Source organism: Heteronotia binoei, chromosome 12 (genome assembly GCF_032191835.1).
Source record: "Heteronotia binoei isolate CCM8104 ecotype False Entrance Well chromosome 12, APGP_CSIRO_Hbin_v1, whole genome shotgun sequence".
Taxonomy (NCBI): domain Eukaryota; kingdom Metazoa; phylum Chordata; class Lepidosauria; order Squamata; family Gekkonidae; genus Heteronotia; species Heteronotia binoei.
In genome coordinates, this window is record NC_083234.1 from 79,689,202 (window position 1) to 79,705,537 (window position 16,336).

Below are 16,336 nucleotides of genomic sequence, written 5' to 3' on the forward strand. Positions count from 1 at the left end.
CTTTAACCCTGCAGGGAAGAGCCTGTTTATTCTCCAGTTTTTCCTCCAAGAAATTTAACGTTGAGCAATATATGGGATTATACCCTGATCTGGATGGCCCAGATTAGCCATAGGATCTTGCAAACTAAGCAGGGTCAGCCCTGGTTGGTACTTGGATGGGAGACAACCCAGGAAGTCCAAGGGTTGCTCCGCAGAGGCAGGCAAGGGCCAACCACCTCTGCTCCTCTCTTGTCTGGAAACCCCAATGAAGTCACGAGAAGTGGGCTGCTGCTTGATGGAATTTCCCACCACCAATATGGGATGATCCTACCGAGAACTGGCAGGATGGTTTGTAGAAGCTGGTAAGAGGTTTCTATCATGATGGGGGGGAGAAGGCAGAGAGAACTCCCCCATCTGGGGCAGCCACTGAAACTGATGTGCAGCAGATGCAGGACAGACAGCATTGCCTGATGCAGTGCATAGCTAACGTATGGAGCACAGAGGCATGGGACATGGCGAAGTCCCAAGTTTCAGTGATTTGCAGAGTTGATTAGACAACTTCATGGATGATGCATTCAGCAGCGCATGTCAATCCAAGGGGCTAAAGGGGACCTCTGAAAGCCACTTGCTGGGGACAACAACTGGGGGAGGCTTTGGATTCTGTGCCCTGGTTGATGGCCCTTTGGTCTGATCCTGCACCCCTGCCCTTCTATGGAACAGCTCTGACTGCAAGCAAGCCACATGGCCCCAGGTGCTCCTTCAGCTTCCTGACATGCAGTATGCTGATACCTTGTAGGGTTGTTCTAAAGATTACTGAGATGCTGCAGTGAAGACACTGAAGCTGCTCCCAGCCACATTCCCCCAGCCCCAGACCTCAGGAGTTGCTAATTCTGAGTGAGGGGGAAGGCGGTAGCTAACATAATGTGCATGTTAGAACTGGAACCACTGCTCCATCTAAGCTGAGTTAGCGTGGGCTAGCTCACAGATTTTTAGCCTCCAGCTCACACATTTTTGTCATAGCTCAGGGAGGATGGCCCCAGAGCACACTAATTGATGCAGCGGCTCACAACTTTAATGCCAGTAGCTCCTAAAGTAGAATTTTTGCTCACAAGACTCCGCAGCTTAGAGGGAACATTGATTGGAACCTCACAACGACTCTGGGAGGCAGGGCTCAGTGGAGAGGCTGTGACAGGCCTGAGGTCACTCAACAAGCTGCCTGGCGGAGCAGGGACTGGAATGCAGGTTTCCCTGTGGAAGCCAACAGCCCCATCCGCTCCACCAAGTGGATTCCCTACCATTCCCAGGACCTCGCATTGTCCAGGGTGGAGGGTGGGAAGAACACCGGGCTCCCTCCCTGGCCACTGCCTTCTGAAGAACACTCTCCTGCCCCTGCTTCCTTGGAACCAGCTCTGCAGCTCCACCTGCACCCCAGTTTAAGCCCAGGCTCCCAGTCCCCAACGCAACAGCCAGATTTGAGTCCAGAAGCCTCTTAGAGACCAACCAGATTTTTGGGATCTGAGCCTTTAAGAGTCACAGCTCCCGTCTTCACCCTCTTGTCAGGCCACACCCCCCAACTCTGGTGGGTCTCTCGGGGCTCCTGGGCTCGTCTGGCCATCCCACTGCAGACCAACACAGCCTCCCCCAAAGACTGTCACCCTCTAGTGATTTTTCATGAGGGCAAATGAGGCTTCCCCTTCTCCTCACTGGCAATGGCCCTGGGCCATACCTAGCCAAGCATTGCTGATCTGCCTGGCAAGACTTGAGGCCACTTAAACACCATGAATGAAGAAGATGAAGATTTACATCCCCCCCTCCACTCAGAGTGGCTCCCAACCTCCTTTATCTTCCTCCCTGTGAGGTGGGTGGGGCTGAGAGGGCTCTCGCAGCAGCTGCCCTTTCAAGGACAACTTGCAGTCGCTGCTGCCTGCTAGCTCCCAGGAGGTGGGTGATGGCCCAAAGGCTGGCCGCATGCCTATCATCTGCAAGCATACCTATAGCAAAAAGGTCACCTAGCCTGGAGCTCAGTTTTGATGTCTGTTTCTTTGACTTGTGTCTTGTGGTGCGTGTGTGAGAGGTACTGACACCGTGCAGTGGATTAGTGAGCCACTGATGGCGACTCTGGATCTTTTTTGCTAACCTTCACTGACTGTGCTGCACAGAAACTAGCACTGCAGCAAGACCCACCTTTTCTATGTCTTCGAGGGTCTTGTAGTACTTGGCCTCCGTCTCCTGGATTTCTAACAAACAGCAGTTCCTTTTGTCATCTTCTGTCATGCCCATTTTCTAGAAGAAAAGAAGACAACAGGCTCTTTGAGGCATCCAACTGACACACTTGCGATGGGCTAGCATTCGATGGAGGCAACGCTGCTTTTCAAAGGTACCAACGCTGCTTTTCAAAGGTACCAACTCTGAGCGAGGGAATTCCTGGAGATTTAAGGGTGAGGGTCAGGGTTTGAGGAGGGGGGGGGCTCAGCAGTCCACCCTCCACAACTGCCGTTTTCTCCAGGGCAACTGATTTCTGTAGACTGGAGATCAGTTGTCATTTCAGGAAATCTCCAGGCCCTAGGCTAGTGGCCTGTTGTGGATCAGCCTGAATCGGCCAGTTCCAAGGAGGAGGCTGGGCAGCTGGGACTCACTGCAGAGGAGAGCCTGCAGCTGGCTTTGGATGCAACGGTCACTCAAGCATCTCAGGAGCTGTCATCAGGGAACAATGCTCAGGCCACTGATCCAGTGCCCAGAACTGCTGGAGTGCAGGCAAAGGAAAGGAGGGCAAGAGCTCCTTGAGAGGAGAGGGAGTGCACACCTGGCCGCCCAGAGACACCTGGCACTAAGAAGGCAGGGCAATGGCTCAGGCAGGCCAGCTGTGCACCCAGCGGCCACGAGTGGAGTGTGGAAGCAACTAGTCATTCTACCGCTGCCTCAAACCCTGCCTCGCTTGGGTGACTCTAGACTGGCTCTCGGCATCCTCTCTCACATCTCCAGTCTCAGCTCCATGAACCTTGCTTGGGAGTGACCTCTGGGCTTCCTGACCACATCTCTTGAACAACCCCTCAGTACAACTTCCTTGGCTCCTGACTCTGGCCTCTCGACTTGGCTTCTTGTCTTTGGGCCTTGGCGCCCCTCAAAGCACGCACTCTGGCTCCAGCCCCTGGGACACATCCTGAACACAATGACGGCATAGCTCAAGTAGACTGGCATAACTCAAGTGGGACACTGGATTCAAACCTGGGGAACCTGCAGCTGAACTCCTGCTTGACAACAAGTCAAAGGCAGCTGCCTGAGTCAAGGTCAAAGTTGATGGGCCGGGAGGAAGCTGTGTGTGAAAACTGAGCTGCCACCCAATTCACACAAAGCAGGAGATCGCCCCGCCCCACCCCAACTAGAAGCAACTCCCTTTGGGAGGGAGCAATTTGTAGGCAACAAAAGTACACTCCCCAAAAACACACATGCACACACACACACACACACATACACACACACACTCTTCATATCAATTCTGCAGGACCTGTCTGGCCAAAGATTGATTATGCAGCCCTAATCTATGTCAGGGGGCAACAGTGAGTAGCCCCCACGCAAGACCTGGACAATTCTTTGTCCACTGGAGAGCAGGTCCAGCTGTGATGAACACCCTTGCCTTACAGGGTCTGCGGACACAGGGAAATGGAAGCAGAAACTGCAGCATCCTTTCAGGCTTGCTCAGCTTCCCAGCCTGGTCGCCTGGGAGAGCCCATAACAATCAAGGGACAACTGCTGGGAGAGTGTGGCTGCGATGGGGAGCCCACGCTGGCCTCCTGAGCCAGGGAAAGACAAGCTGAGCCCAGACCACACCTTAGGACTGCCCCAAGGGGGCCCACCATAAGCCCATATCGCCTGTGGCTCCCCACAGGGCATTTATGTTGGCTAGACTAAACGCGTTTCCCTCCAAAGTTTTACAAGGGAGATATCAGCGAGTCCCTTTAGCCGACAGACTTTGCTCCTGTGGAGCAAATACCCCTGACTCAATCCAGCATATATTGCTTGATTGTTCTTTATACCATAACCTCCGTAAAGATTTATTTGGCAAGCTTTCTTTTTCTCCAGATTTGTCTATTCTGCCACCCTGTTATTATTTATTGAGTGATACTGAGGGGGTGGTTAGTGAGGCTGTGGCAAAATTTCTGGCTGACATCCTTAAATTTAATTCTGACCGTGTTTGAATGCATCTGTAAGCTCGGTTTTATCTTGATTTTATCTCCAATGTTTAAATTTTTATATTCTGTGTATTTTTATCTGAATCTATTATGCCATTAAAGGTTTGGTATGGTATGGTATGGTATGGCCTGTGGCTCCCGTTCTGCAGCTGGTTAGAACCAGAGTGACCCAAAATATGCAGCACTCACAGAGCACGGAGGAGCTTCTCAAAAATCAGATTAAAAATCACAAGCCCCCAGTCCTGTTCCTTCGAAGCACTAGGTCAGCTGGGCCAGCACTGCTCCTCCCCCCGTTCTGTGTGGGCTCACGCGGAGAGAGAGCAGCCCAATGGCCCAGCTGAGCCCAGCCCAATCTCATCAGAACTTGGAAGCTAAGCAGGACTGACCATGGTCCGCGCTTGGGTTGCAGACTAGCAAGGAAGACTGGGACTGCTGTGCAGAGCAAGGCAATGGTGAAGCCCCTCTGCTTCTCTCTTGCCTTGCAGAGCTCACGGCCCAGCACACCGTTATAATGCAGAGCAAACAGCGGCATGTCAAAGGAGCTCATGGCAGCTCCATCTCTCAACTACAATTCTGCGGGCCTTCTGCTGCAAACTTGCTGAGACAAGAAGACTCTCTAGGCAACTGCTGCATTCCCTGGACAGATGTGGCAGCCTTCCAGTAGGCACCCAATGAAGCCACTGCCTGCAAATGCTCCTGGCATTCTGCTTGCCCCAAACCAGCCCTCCAGCTGACCAGGCAGGCTGTTGTTGCTCTAGAACAGGGGTGTCAAACTCCTTTGTTAGGAGGGCCGGATCTGACACAAATGGGACTTTGTGGGGCCAAGAGTGTCATCAAATATGTCAGGCAGAGGAGATATAAACTGTATAATGGACACAGACAAACCCAATTAAAGATATTTTTTAAAAAACTTAAAATACAAACATGCTTAAAACTCTTCCAGTGCTTTAAGTTGGAAAGGTGGGGGACTAGTGGAATTTGGCAATGCAGTTTTTAAAATAAAACATCAAGACAAAGCATAAGGCTCTGACTTTGTGGAAGCAATGAAATGTCATTCTAAACTTCTCCCCACCAGTCTACTCAGATTGGCAAAGCCTTTCTAGTATAATATCCCCCTTTGGCTGTGGGTTCCCACATTAGAGTACTCACTAGGTTAGGTCCATTCAAGAGAGATAAGCTGGCTGAAAGCATCAACCCTTGTTTGCAAGGACACAGCTCCAGGAAGCATGAGCTTCAGCTAGCTATAGGAAAGCTGAAAATATAACCATCTCCACTCCATTTGAAACCATTGCAGAGTACAGACAAAGCTGCAAGGGAAATGTGGAATGGATCTTAAAATCCACCCCACGTTTTCCTTACAGCAGCCAGCAAAGAAAAGCAGGAAGACTCTGGGACTCAGCCTGAAAGCTTCAAAGGGTGCTTCAAAGAGCCTTTGAAGCTCCCAGGCTGAAAGTGAAAGAGTCTCAACCTGGAAGCTTCAAAGAGCCTGGGAGCTATAAGAGCTGGGGAGCTTCAAAGGGTAAGGACAGGAGAGGGAGGAGAAAAGAGCCCCACAGGGCCTGATCAAAGACCAGGGCAAGCGGAGGCGGCCCGTGGGCCGGGTATTTGACAGCCCTGCTCTAGAATATTGGTAGCCGACATTTGGAAGGCAATGGAAGGGGTCAAATACTTTGGGCTCAGCAGGTGACTGGAGAACTTTCACTCTCACCTGACCTCACAAAATGCCTGCATGTTGCTTGATAACACATCATTCACCCCAGAGCTCAGTTTTGAGAGCTACCCAAGAGAAAGCATGAAGTGTGACTAAGAAGCAGAGAGAAGTCTGTGTCCACTAACGTGCCTCCTCCACATGTGCGCACAAGCAAACACACACACAGATGCATTAAGAAGCTGCGTGGCAAATCTGGGTTCGCCTCTGTGCCATACATGAAAAGGCCCAGGAAAGCAAACTCCTTTGCAGCAGCAGCCAGCTACTTACCTGCATGTATCTGATCTGAAGCATGTAGAGACAAACAAGCAAAACCAAGAATTGTTATATATTTTGCATCCCACTTTTCCTGCTTGTTTGGGCTTTTCTTTTTAAAATGCATTCCACAGACAAAGTGCCTGAGATTTGCATAAAATGAAAGGAAGTAAGCCCCCCTTCATTTGGAGAAAGAGCACCTCCCCACATCATAACACTGGCAGGTTAAGACCAGCCTCTACCTGATCCTCTGTGGGTTCTGGTTGTTGACATGCCCCAAACGGGTTCCTTCTGCCAGAGCTGCCCAGTCCAACTGCACCCAAACAGCAGCAGACAAGGTCAGGTCCGCACTGCAGGGCCGAATGTTCCCACGTGCAAAAGCTCCCTGAAGCGCCAGCCCCACCCTCTCTTTGCAGCGTTTGCTTTCGAAGTGCAAGGAAGGTTTCTGTCACAGAGGGTGTGTGTGTGTGTGTGACATTTCCACTTCCTACCCACCATGTTGCAATCTTGAGAGCCCCACCCCCCAAGACTCTGCCTGCCTCAATTAGCTGCACGGGCCAATCTGGTCCATATCCTTGGCTAGTGGGAGCGGGCAGCACCCGGGAAGCTAATAGGTGGGCACATGTGGTTTTCTTTCTGGCTGGAGTGGGCATCTCACCCTTCTCTGTAAATGCAACAAATCTTATGTTGGCAAACTTGTTTTGTTAGCTAACTTGAATCTGATTATGGTAGTAAAGAAAGTGAATGAGTAAGTTAAGCTATGGATTCAGTTGGTTCTGGGCTTTTCGCACCCGCACCCTGCCCCTCCAGCTCTCCCTGCTTAAAACTGCCCACTTGCTTGAGCTGCTGCAAAGGGGACCCAAGCTCTGCTGAGCTGCATCTCAGCCCCACAGACCAGCACTTCACTGTTCCGGCAAACCCCATCCCCGCCCCCCCCCCCTCCATCTTAGCTGGAGGGATCTGATGGGCCCATGAATGTGTCCACTTAGCTGGCCTCCTCTCTGAGTTAGGCACCCTGTCAGCTGATGTTCACAGCCCAGAGACAGTAATTAGAACCTACAGGAACTGGAGGAGTTGCAATGACTGCAAACAGACGGCAGAGAAGAAAAGAAAAACCAGGGAAGTCCATGCTCAGGTGATGGCCTCCTACCCTAAATCTGACACCACTAAGAAGCAGCAGCCTGTCGAGACGTCTGGCTAGAAGGGAGGAAACAGAGACTGGATTTGGCATCTCCCTAAAAGCTCCAAGGCAAAAGCTCCGGCTCCAGGGCGGGTGTGCTCAACCCAGCTGCAGCCCACTGACCCCCCCTTCTCTGCCTCATGAGGACGACGGAGGAGGAACCAAGAGGGCTCTCTGGGAAAACTGCAGGGACTGATGCGCCACTCCTATTTCATTGTCTTCACTGTTACCTGCTTTTAAAGATATGACATAAGTTTTTGTGGTTTTTTTTAATCACATGAATTTTAAAAGTGCCTTCCCAGACTCCAGGCATCTTAGCAAAGGGGAAGCAATCTCCCATGACCCACTCAACACCCTGCAGACATCTCTCAACACTTGGTAGAATCTAAAAATACTCTTGGAATCAGCTGCACAGCTGGCTAATTTGAGGAGTCACTGGGGCAACTTGTCATTTGGCAACTATTTTTATGCCTTCTGCCCAGACGGACCGCATCCAGCCTCCTTTTCTCCTCCCCCCCCCCACTTGGGGGGAAACTGGGATGAGACCTCCAAAGCAGCCGGCGTCTCCACTCTAAAGCTGGGGTGGGGAACAGGGTTGGGAAATATCTGGAGATTTGGGGGTAGATCCAGGGGAGGGTGGGGTTTGGGGAGGGGAGGGGAGGGGAGGGGGCTCGGCACAGTACAAAGCCACTATGTCCACCCTCCATGGCAGCCATTTTCTCCACAAGCAGTGATCTCTGTAGCCTGGAAATCAGGTGTAAAAGGAAGCTGTCAGTTGTCAGCCTTAGGGCAGAAGGAAGTCCATGCACGATACTGATTCTTTTGTGGGCGGGGGGGGGGAGAGGAGATTCAGATGTAGGGTTACTAGGGCTACCCACCCACTGGAGGTGGGGCATCTTGCCCCCTGGGTGCTCCCTGCCTCAGCTCAGCTGGCTACTGGAAGACGAACGGTGTCACAATGGAGGGGCCATTAGTAGCAGCACCCTCTGTTCATGCCAGAAGTGCACTACTGCCTCAGGTCTTTGGACAGAATTCTATGGTAAAACATAGAGGGGCCCCACCACACACTAAGCACCCCCTGCTCCCGCTCAAATGCTCAGCATTGCCTCCCAGTAAGTCTGTTGCTGGGAATGGGGGAGACTGTGCCAGGGCATCTCTCCCAGTAGCCCCGCTTTCCCTCCTCCCTCTAAGCCAACCCCCACCACCCCCCTCACCATGGGCTGCTGGACCTCCACTTTAATGATATCTTCGTAGATGTCATCGCCTTCATCTTCACACGGGACACAGTCGTAAATGTCTTCCCCCAAGTCATGCTCACTGGAGGGGAACAAAGAGCACATAAAACATTCATGAACATGTGGCCCTTCCGTAAAGTAAGAAGGAGACAGTCAGAGGACTCCAGGGGCAGTTGAAGGCCACCTGCCTGGGACCCAGCATGCCCCTCCCTGGCATCTCCTCTTAAAAGACGTCCAGTGCATGTTTGCCTCAGCGCTCCCTTCAGTCATAGCAGACAATATGGCAGGAGAGGGAGCCATGGTCTTAAATGGGATTCGTATTTTTTGTACTTTGCTTATTTAACAGTCTCTGATAACTGACACCTCTTGCTCTGAATTACTGCATCAAAAATCTGAAGACAGTGTCTGTGCTGTAGCAATCTTGAGTATGCTGTTCAGGTGTTGTTCAGGTGTGGGTCTGTAAGTTGCAAACCTACTTTTGATTTACTGATATTCATTACAGAAATCTCATGGTCAATGCTTTGAGCCTAAGACCCAGGGGGAAACAGGAAATGGCTGGGCATTGCGAGCTTTTGTTGCTTCATGTGCTGGTCAGCCAATGGAGAAAATAGAGGCTTTGCTCTGTAGCTGCCCCATCCCCTGGCAAAGCTCCCCCATCCCCTGGCAAAGTAAGCTGTGATGGTGAAGGAAGCAGATGACAGTAAAATAACAGTTGCTCCCAGGCCTCATAGGAACCATTCAGGGGCCTGATCCAGCCTGAGGGCTGCATGTGTGACACCCCTGGACTAGGTGAAGGCAGCTAAGGGAGGGTTTGAGCCAGGTCTGAACCCTGGTGACAGAATCAAGGGGTTAATGGAGAAGCTGAGGACTCAGAGAGCCCTGAGTCAAGTGACTCGAAGGTGGGGGCCAGGGGTGCTCAGAACTCTCAAGTCCTGAGTGACAGCTGACGGCTCAGAGGTTAACTGTCAGGAAGGAAAAACCGGTCAGAAAGGGAGAGTCGGACTCTGAGGGTGTGAGAGAGGCATGGTGTGAAGTGAAGCTCTATATACACTCTGTGAAATCAGCTAGGTGGCTGGGCCTGAGGCATATCTCTAGGTCACGGGTGCCCTCTAAGGAAGAGGAAGGTGACACCTGGGTTACTCTGTGAGATTTTCCCTAACACCCCCAGTGTGGAAGGCAGCAGAACAGAGAATTCTCTCAAGCTGGCTCCTCCTTGTTGTTTTAACTTTTAAAAGCTCTCCCTAAGAGAAGACAAAGTGGAGCTTCTCCTTGCAAAGGGAATGGGGGAGGCTGATCTATGCTAACACACTCTTTATACTCAGCAGGTGATGGAAGTCTGCGTCTCAAGTTCAAAGGCAGCCTTTTCGACCAGAAGTCACTGGCCTGCTAAGAAAGACTCCCAGGCTGCCTGAGGGAAACAATGGGAGGGGCGGGCAGGATGGCAGGAGGGGCACCAAGGGGGGGGGGTGTTTAGCAACCAAGAACAACAGAGGCCAAATCAGAGAGAAGCACATTCAGATGCCTGAATGTGACCCAGAGCTTTGTTGGAGGCGAGCATATCGAATTCTCTGTATTATTTGACTTTAATATTTCATAAGTGGAAGTATTTCACAGCCTCCCTGCCATGGCATTCAGTAACTGGCAAATATTTGGTGGGTTAGTTATTGGCCACTTTTGAAAGGTGATCTACAACTACATCATCCCAAAATGAGATTAGTGGCTGTGGCAGGTACTCCCATGGACCACCACTGGTTGCTTGAAGCGAATCCCCCTTCAACACCTTCCACAGGGGCAGGTGAGAGCAAATGCAACCCACAGGACAAAATCCCATGGGGACAAACTGACATTTCCACATGAAGCCCAAATCCCTTCAGAGATAAGCACAGGGGCTGTTCACAGCAGCAGCGATACACAATAGCACAAGCTTCCTAGACTTGTTAAGTTCTGTTTAAACAATTTTATTGATAACATATGGTAACAATTTCCATGAATAACTTCTTTTCATATATCCCATATGCTTCTTTCTAATAACCCCTCCCCCCATTACTTGACCCCCGCCAGTGTTATTTACTCAAAATACTAACATTAAAAGGTACCCTTAATTACTAAGAACTAAAATTAATATTCTTCTAAAGTTTAATCATTATCAAAAATTGTCCAAAGTCCTTTTACTTTCCACTCGTCTTCTACAGAACTTTTAAATTTTTTCCACTCCCTTTTAAAATCTTCTAAATCATAGTTTCTTAAAGTTCTTGTTAATTTGTCCATCTCACTCCATGTCATAACTTTTACAATCCAATCCCATTTTTCTGGTATTTTTTCTTGCTTCCATAACTGCGCATATAGTGTCCTAGCAGCTGAAAGCAAATACCAAATTATAGTTCTATCTTCTTTTGGAAATTTTTCCATTTGTAATCCCAACAGAAAAGTCTCTGCAGCTTTCTTGAATTCATATCCCAGATCCTAGAAATTTCTTGTTGGATCATCTGCCAATACTTTTTCACTCTTTCACAAGTCCACCACATATGGTAGAAAGAACCTTCATGTTTTTTGCATTTCCAACATCTGTCTGGCATCTTGTTATTCATCTTTGCCAATTTTTTAGGAGTCATATACCATCTATACATCTTGCCCATTTAATCATTTGAGATTTCATTACTTCATCTTCTGTAGACCATTTTAAAAGTAACTTATAAATTTTTGAAATTAATTTTTCATTATCTCCAAGCAGAACTTTTTCCATTTCTGTTTGCTCTTGTCTTATTCCTTCAGTTTTAATATCATTTTCCACCAAACTCTTTATTTGTTGCATTTGAAACCAATCGTATTTGTTATTCAACTCCACAACTTTTCAACTTTTCAATTCTATTTTGCCACTTTGTATTTTTAATAGTTGATTGTATGACAGCCATTTTTCCTCACCTGTCTCAGCTGTTATTTTTATCACTTCTGCTGGCACTATCTGTCATGGGTGCTGGGGACCCTGCAGAGGAAGTTGAGTCTGACGAGGAAACTGTGCCCCTGCCACCTGCACCAGTGCCCCTGCCTCCTGCTGGAGAAGATCCCAGCCCCCCTGCCTCGCCCTCTCGGGTGGCTCGTGTGCGTGACCGCCTCCGGCAGGACCTCAGGGATCGGAGGAGGGCGGCACGCTCACAAGCAAGACGCTCCCTGAGCCCTGAGTTCTGAGAGGATTCTGGCCCTCCTAAGAGCAAGGATGCTTGAGTTATGACAGGATCCTGGCTGCCTCCCCGAGCCAGCAATTAGCCCAAACGGGCAACAGCCAGCAGAGGGCTATATAGCTGTGGGCTTTGGGAGGAGGCTTTGTGGAAGCAACTAGTCATCTCCCTGACATCCTAGCATCCACTCCGGCTTGACTTTGGTTCCTGACTCCCTGACTTTGGCTTTTGACTTCTGGACTCCCTGACCTCGGCTTCTGGACCTCGGACCTGCGATACTTGTACACTGATTTGGATTTGGCGCCTCAGACCCTCCTGCTTACTGGCTACAGACCTCGGACTGCCTCTGGACTTTGCCTGACCCGGCCCCAGCCGTGACACTATCCATAATGGTTTTCTTTCATCACCATATTTCTTATATTTCATCCAGGTATTCAACAAATTATTTCTTATATAATGGTGAGAGAAAAAACTATCCATCTTTTTCTTCCCATAGTACATATAAGCGTGCCAGCCGAATTTATTTCCATGACCTTCCAACACTAAAAGTTTTTTATTCAACGGCGTCACCCAATCTTTTATCCACACTAAACAAACTGCTTCATGATATAATCTTAAATCTGGTAATTGGAATCCTCCTCTTTCTTTAGCATCTATTAAAACTTTCATTTTAATCCTTGGTTTCTTTCCAGCCCATATAAATTCTGAAATCTTTCTTTGCCATTTATTAAATTGTTTACTGTCTTTCACAATTGGAATAGTTTGGAATAAATACATTATTCTCGGCAAAATGTTCATCTTAATTGCAGCTTTTCTACCAAGCAATGACAAATTAAGCTTGCTCCACTTTATTATATCTTCATCCATTTTACGCCATAACTTTTCATAATTATTTTTAAACAGATCAATGTTCTTCATTGTTATTTCCACACCCAAATATTTTACTTTAGAGGTAACTTCACATCCCGTTAACCTCTGCAATTCCTTTTGTTTATTTACTTGCATATTTTTAAATAAAAGTTTTGACTTTTCTTTATTAACATAAAATCCCGCCAATTCTCCAAAAGCTTGTATTTTAGCTAACAACAAAGGTGTAACTTGTGTAGGATTTTCATTTATAAACATTATATCATCTGCAAATGCTCTATATTTATAGGTAAATCCTTTAATTCTCATTCCTTCTATTTCTTCATCGTCTTGTATTTGCATCAATAAGATTTCAAGAGTCATTATAAACAACAAAGGGGAAATCGAACAACTTTGTCTTGTACCTTTGCTGATTATCATTTCATCTGTAAGATCTGCATTTATACATAACCTTGCATGTTGTTCGGTATATATTGCCTTTATCGTTCTTATAAAGTTTTCCCCCCAACTCTATTTTCTCCATTACTGCAAACATAAAGTCCCAGTTCAAATTGTCAAACGCTTTCTCTGCATCCGCAACGAATAATGCAACTTCCTTCTCTGGATCCCTCTCATAATATTCTACAATATTTACAACAGTTCTAATTTGTCTCTTATTTGCCTTATAGAGAGAAATCCCGCTTGGTCTTCCTTTATTAAATTTATCAAATATTGTTTAACTCATTCTGCTAAAATTCTTGTATATATTTTATAGCCATTATTTAGTATGAAATTGGTCTATAGTTCTTTACATTCGTGACATCTCTATCTTTCTTAGGAATCAAAGAAATTACAGCTTCCTTCCATATATTTGGTATTTTCCCTTTTATTCTTATCATATTCATCAATTTTTGAAGTTTCGGTACTAATTCTTCTTTAAATATGTTAAAATTTTTTGCCATATATCCATCTGGCCCGGGTGCTTTTTCAATTTTCATTGCATTAATTGCTGCTTCAATTTCTATTTTTTCAATTGGATCATTCAAATTTTTTTTCATATATTCAGTTAAGGGTGCTATTTTAATCTTTTGCAAATACGCTTCCATCCTTTCCTTCTTTACTTTAACACCTTTAAATAATTTAGCATAGTACTTGGAAAATTCTCTCTTTATTTCTTCTTGATCTACCATCTCTCTTCCATCAACCACAATTTTATTAATAATTTTACTTCCTCTCTTTTTCTTCAGTTGCCAGGCCAAATACTTTCCAGGTTTATTCGCTCCCTCAAAGGACTTCTGTTGTAATTTTTTCAAATTTCATTCCAATTCCTTATTTAACAAATGTCTCATTTGTAGTATTGTAATCTCCCTTATAATTTTCTTTTCCCCTGGCCTTTTCCTCAGTTCCCCTTCTTTTTTCTTTATTTCATTTTGAATGTCCAACATCTGTTTTTCTTTTGCCCTTTTGTCTTTATTGTTTAATGCAATCAATATTCCTCTCATTACAGCTTTATAAGCATCCCACACCATCTGAAATTTTATATCATCTTTATCATTTATTTGGAAGAAAGCTTTAGTTTCATTTACTAGAGATGTCACTAATTCTTTATTTTATAGTAAATCTTCATTTAATTTCCATCTTCTTACTTTTTTAGACAATTTTGTAATCCTTAATATTGGGTTATGATTTGCACCTATCTTTGGTAAGATCTCTATTTTCTTATTTATAAGGCCTAAATCCTTTGTACCCCATAACATGTCAATTCTGAAAAAAGTATTATGTCTTGCTGAAAAAATGTATAATCTCATACTTTGCGATTAAATTTTCTCCATATGTCTTCCAAGTTTTCTTGTTTAACCAGTTCAAAGAAGGATTTTGGCAATTTTCCTTCTTTATTATTATTTTTTTCCCAGATCTGTCCAATGTATTCTGAATTGTTCCATTAAAGTCTCCCATAATCATGACCTGGTCGTATGTCACTTCATCAAGTTGTTTTATAATGTCTTTACAAAAAAAACATCTTTTGCACCATTTGGTGCACACAGTCCCAATAATAAGGTTTTTTCGATTTATTATTATTTCTACTGCCACAAATCTTCCATCTTTATCTTTAAATATTATTTTTGGATCGAATTCTTGTTTAATGTAAAAAATCACACCCCTTTTCTTCTGTTCAGCCAATGAAAAAAATTCCAGTCCCAATTGTTTATTCCACAAAAATTTATAATCCTTTTGTTTAATATGAACTTTTTGTAAACAAATTATACTACAGTTTTGTTTTTTAATCCAATGAAATATTGCCTTTCTTTTCTGTGGTGAATTTAGTCCATTTACATTCCAAGATAATAATTTATAATCCATCATGGTGCAAATTCTTTATTCTCTTCATAAAATTTAGGCAGCTCCTGTGTATTTGTAATTGTAATCCTTCCTTGTACCTCGAAGCTCAAACCTTCAGGTATTATCCATCTATACCTCATTCCATTGTCACATAGTTTTTCTGTTAATTTCTTATATGTTCTCCTGTCATTTATCACTTCTTGGCAATTTTTTCATTATTCTTACTCTGCTTCCTCCCACTATCAATGTCTTTTCAAAATTTTTATTCAAAATTTTCCCCACCATTTCTTTTGTCATATATCTTATAACCACATCTCTTGGTAAGTTATTTTTCTTGGCCTATGATGAATTCACTCTATACATATAATCATACATATTTCTAGTCCCTTCAGGATCTTCCTCCAAGAAATTAGCAATTATTTTTATTACATATTCTTCTAAGTCTGTCCCTTCTTCTTCAGGTACTCCTCTCAGATGTATTTGTGTCTCCATCAATTTACAGTCATGGATTGTTATTTTTTCTTGCATTTTTAATAAGGTGGAATCCTGGAGTTTAACTTTCCCTTTTTTTGACACCACCACTATTTCATTTCTAAGCTCTTCCATTTCTTTTTTAAAGTCCTCAATATCTTTTTAAAGTTCTTTTTTGCAAGCATTTATCATCTTTTCCACCCCTTTCATCATCCTCGCTTCCATTGCTTCCAACTGATCTTGCATCTTCTCCAATGAGGCAGCCCTTGCATGGGTTACCTTTGACTCGGACATTAAAAAAACAGCGAAAAATTTGATATCACCAAATTAAATTTCAACTATCAGGTTTGATAGATTAGAACTTGCCCTTTCAAATGAGCCTAATTTCGCCGTCCTCCGACCTTCCCAGGCTCAGATATTAATTTTTTTAAAATGTAGCCTCCCAGTAATGACTGCCGATATTTTTCTATGGTAATACAATCCGAGAGTAGGTCCACTTCTTCAATAGTTACTTCCTGCTTTGCTTGCCCCAAGTCACATTCTCACTGGTAACAAAGCCTCACGATACTTGACGTATTTCCTGTGTTGACAGTAGAAACTGCAGATCTCTGACGATGGTGCTTTCACTCCATGACCGCAGGTAGACAAAATAATAAATTCCTTTCCAATTTTTAACACTGTCCTTAATTTAACAAAGTCCAAAATTCACCCCTTCTCCTCTTCTTCTTCCAAGCTTTCAAATTTTCTCTTTCCCACCTTCTAATATTATTTTGTTTGCTTTAAAATACTCCCGGAATGGTAGATAACAATCAGTACCTTTTTCTAAGGTTAACCAGATCAACACTGGTCTCATACAGCATCAGATGTTTAGCAGTCTCAAAGAAGATTAGGATCTTGTCAAGCTTATGTCAAATAAATGACTCTGTAAGCTTCTGCAGATGATGAATATGCAACTC

The 16,336-nt window shown here is 45.4% G+C and overlaps 1 protein-coding gene across 1 annotated transcript in view; it reads right to left on the reverse strand.

Annotated features, from left to right (window-relative positions):
- VAV2 (vav guanine nucleotide exchange factor 2) overlaps nucleotides 1-16,336 on the reverse strand; it is a 282,288-nt gene that overhangs the window by 41,160 nt on the left and 224,792 nt on the right. Inside the window, exons 5-6 of the mRNA XM_060250995.1 lie at nucleotides 8,527-8,629; nucleotides 2,164-2,262 (exon numbers count right to left, since the gene is read on the reverse strand). Of these exons, the coding sequence (XP_060106978.1) occupies nucleotides 2,164-2,262; nucleotides 8,527-8,629 (202 nt within the window). The remainder of the gene's footprint in view (nucleotides 1-2,163; nucleotides 2,263-8,526; nucleotides 8,630-16,336) is intronic.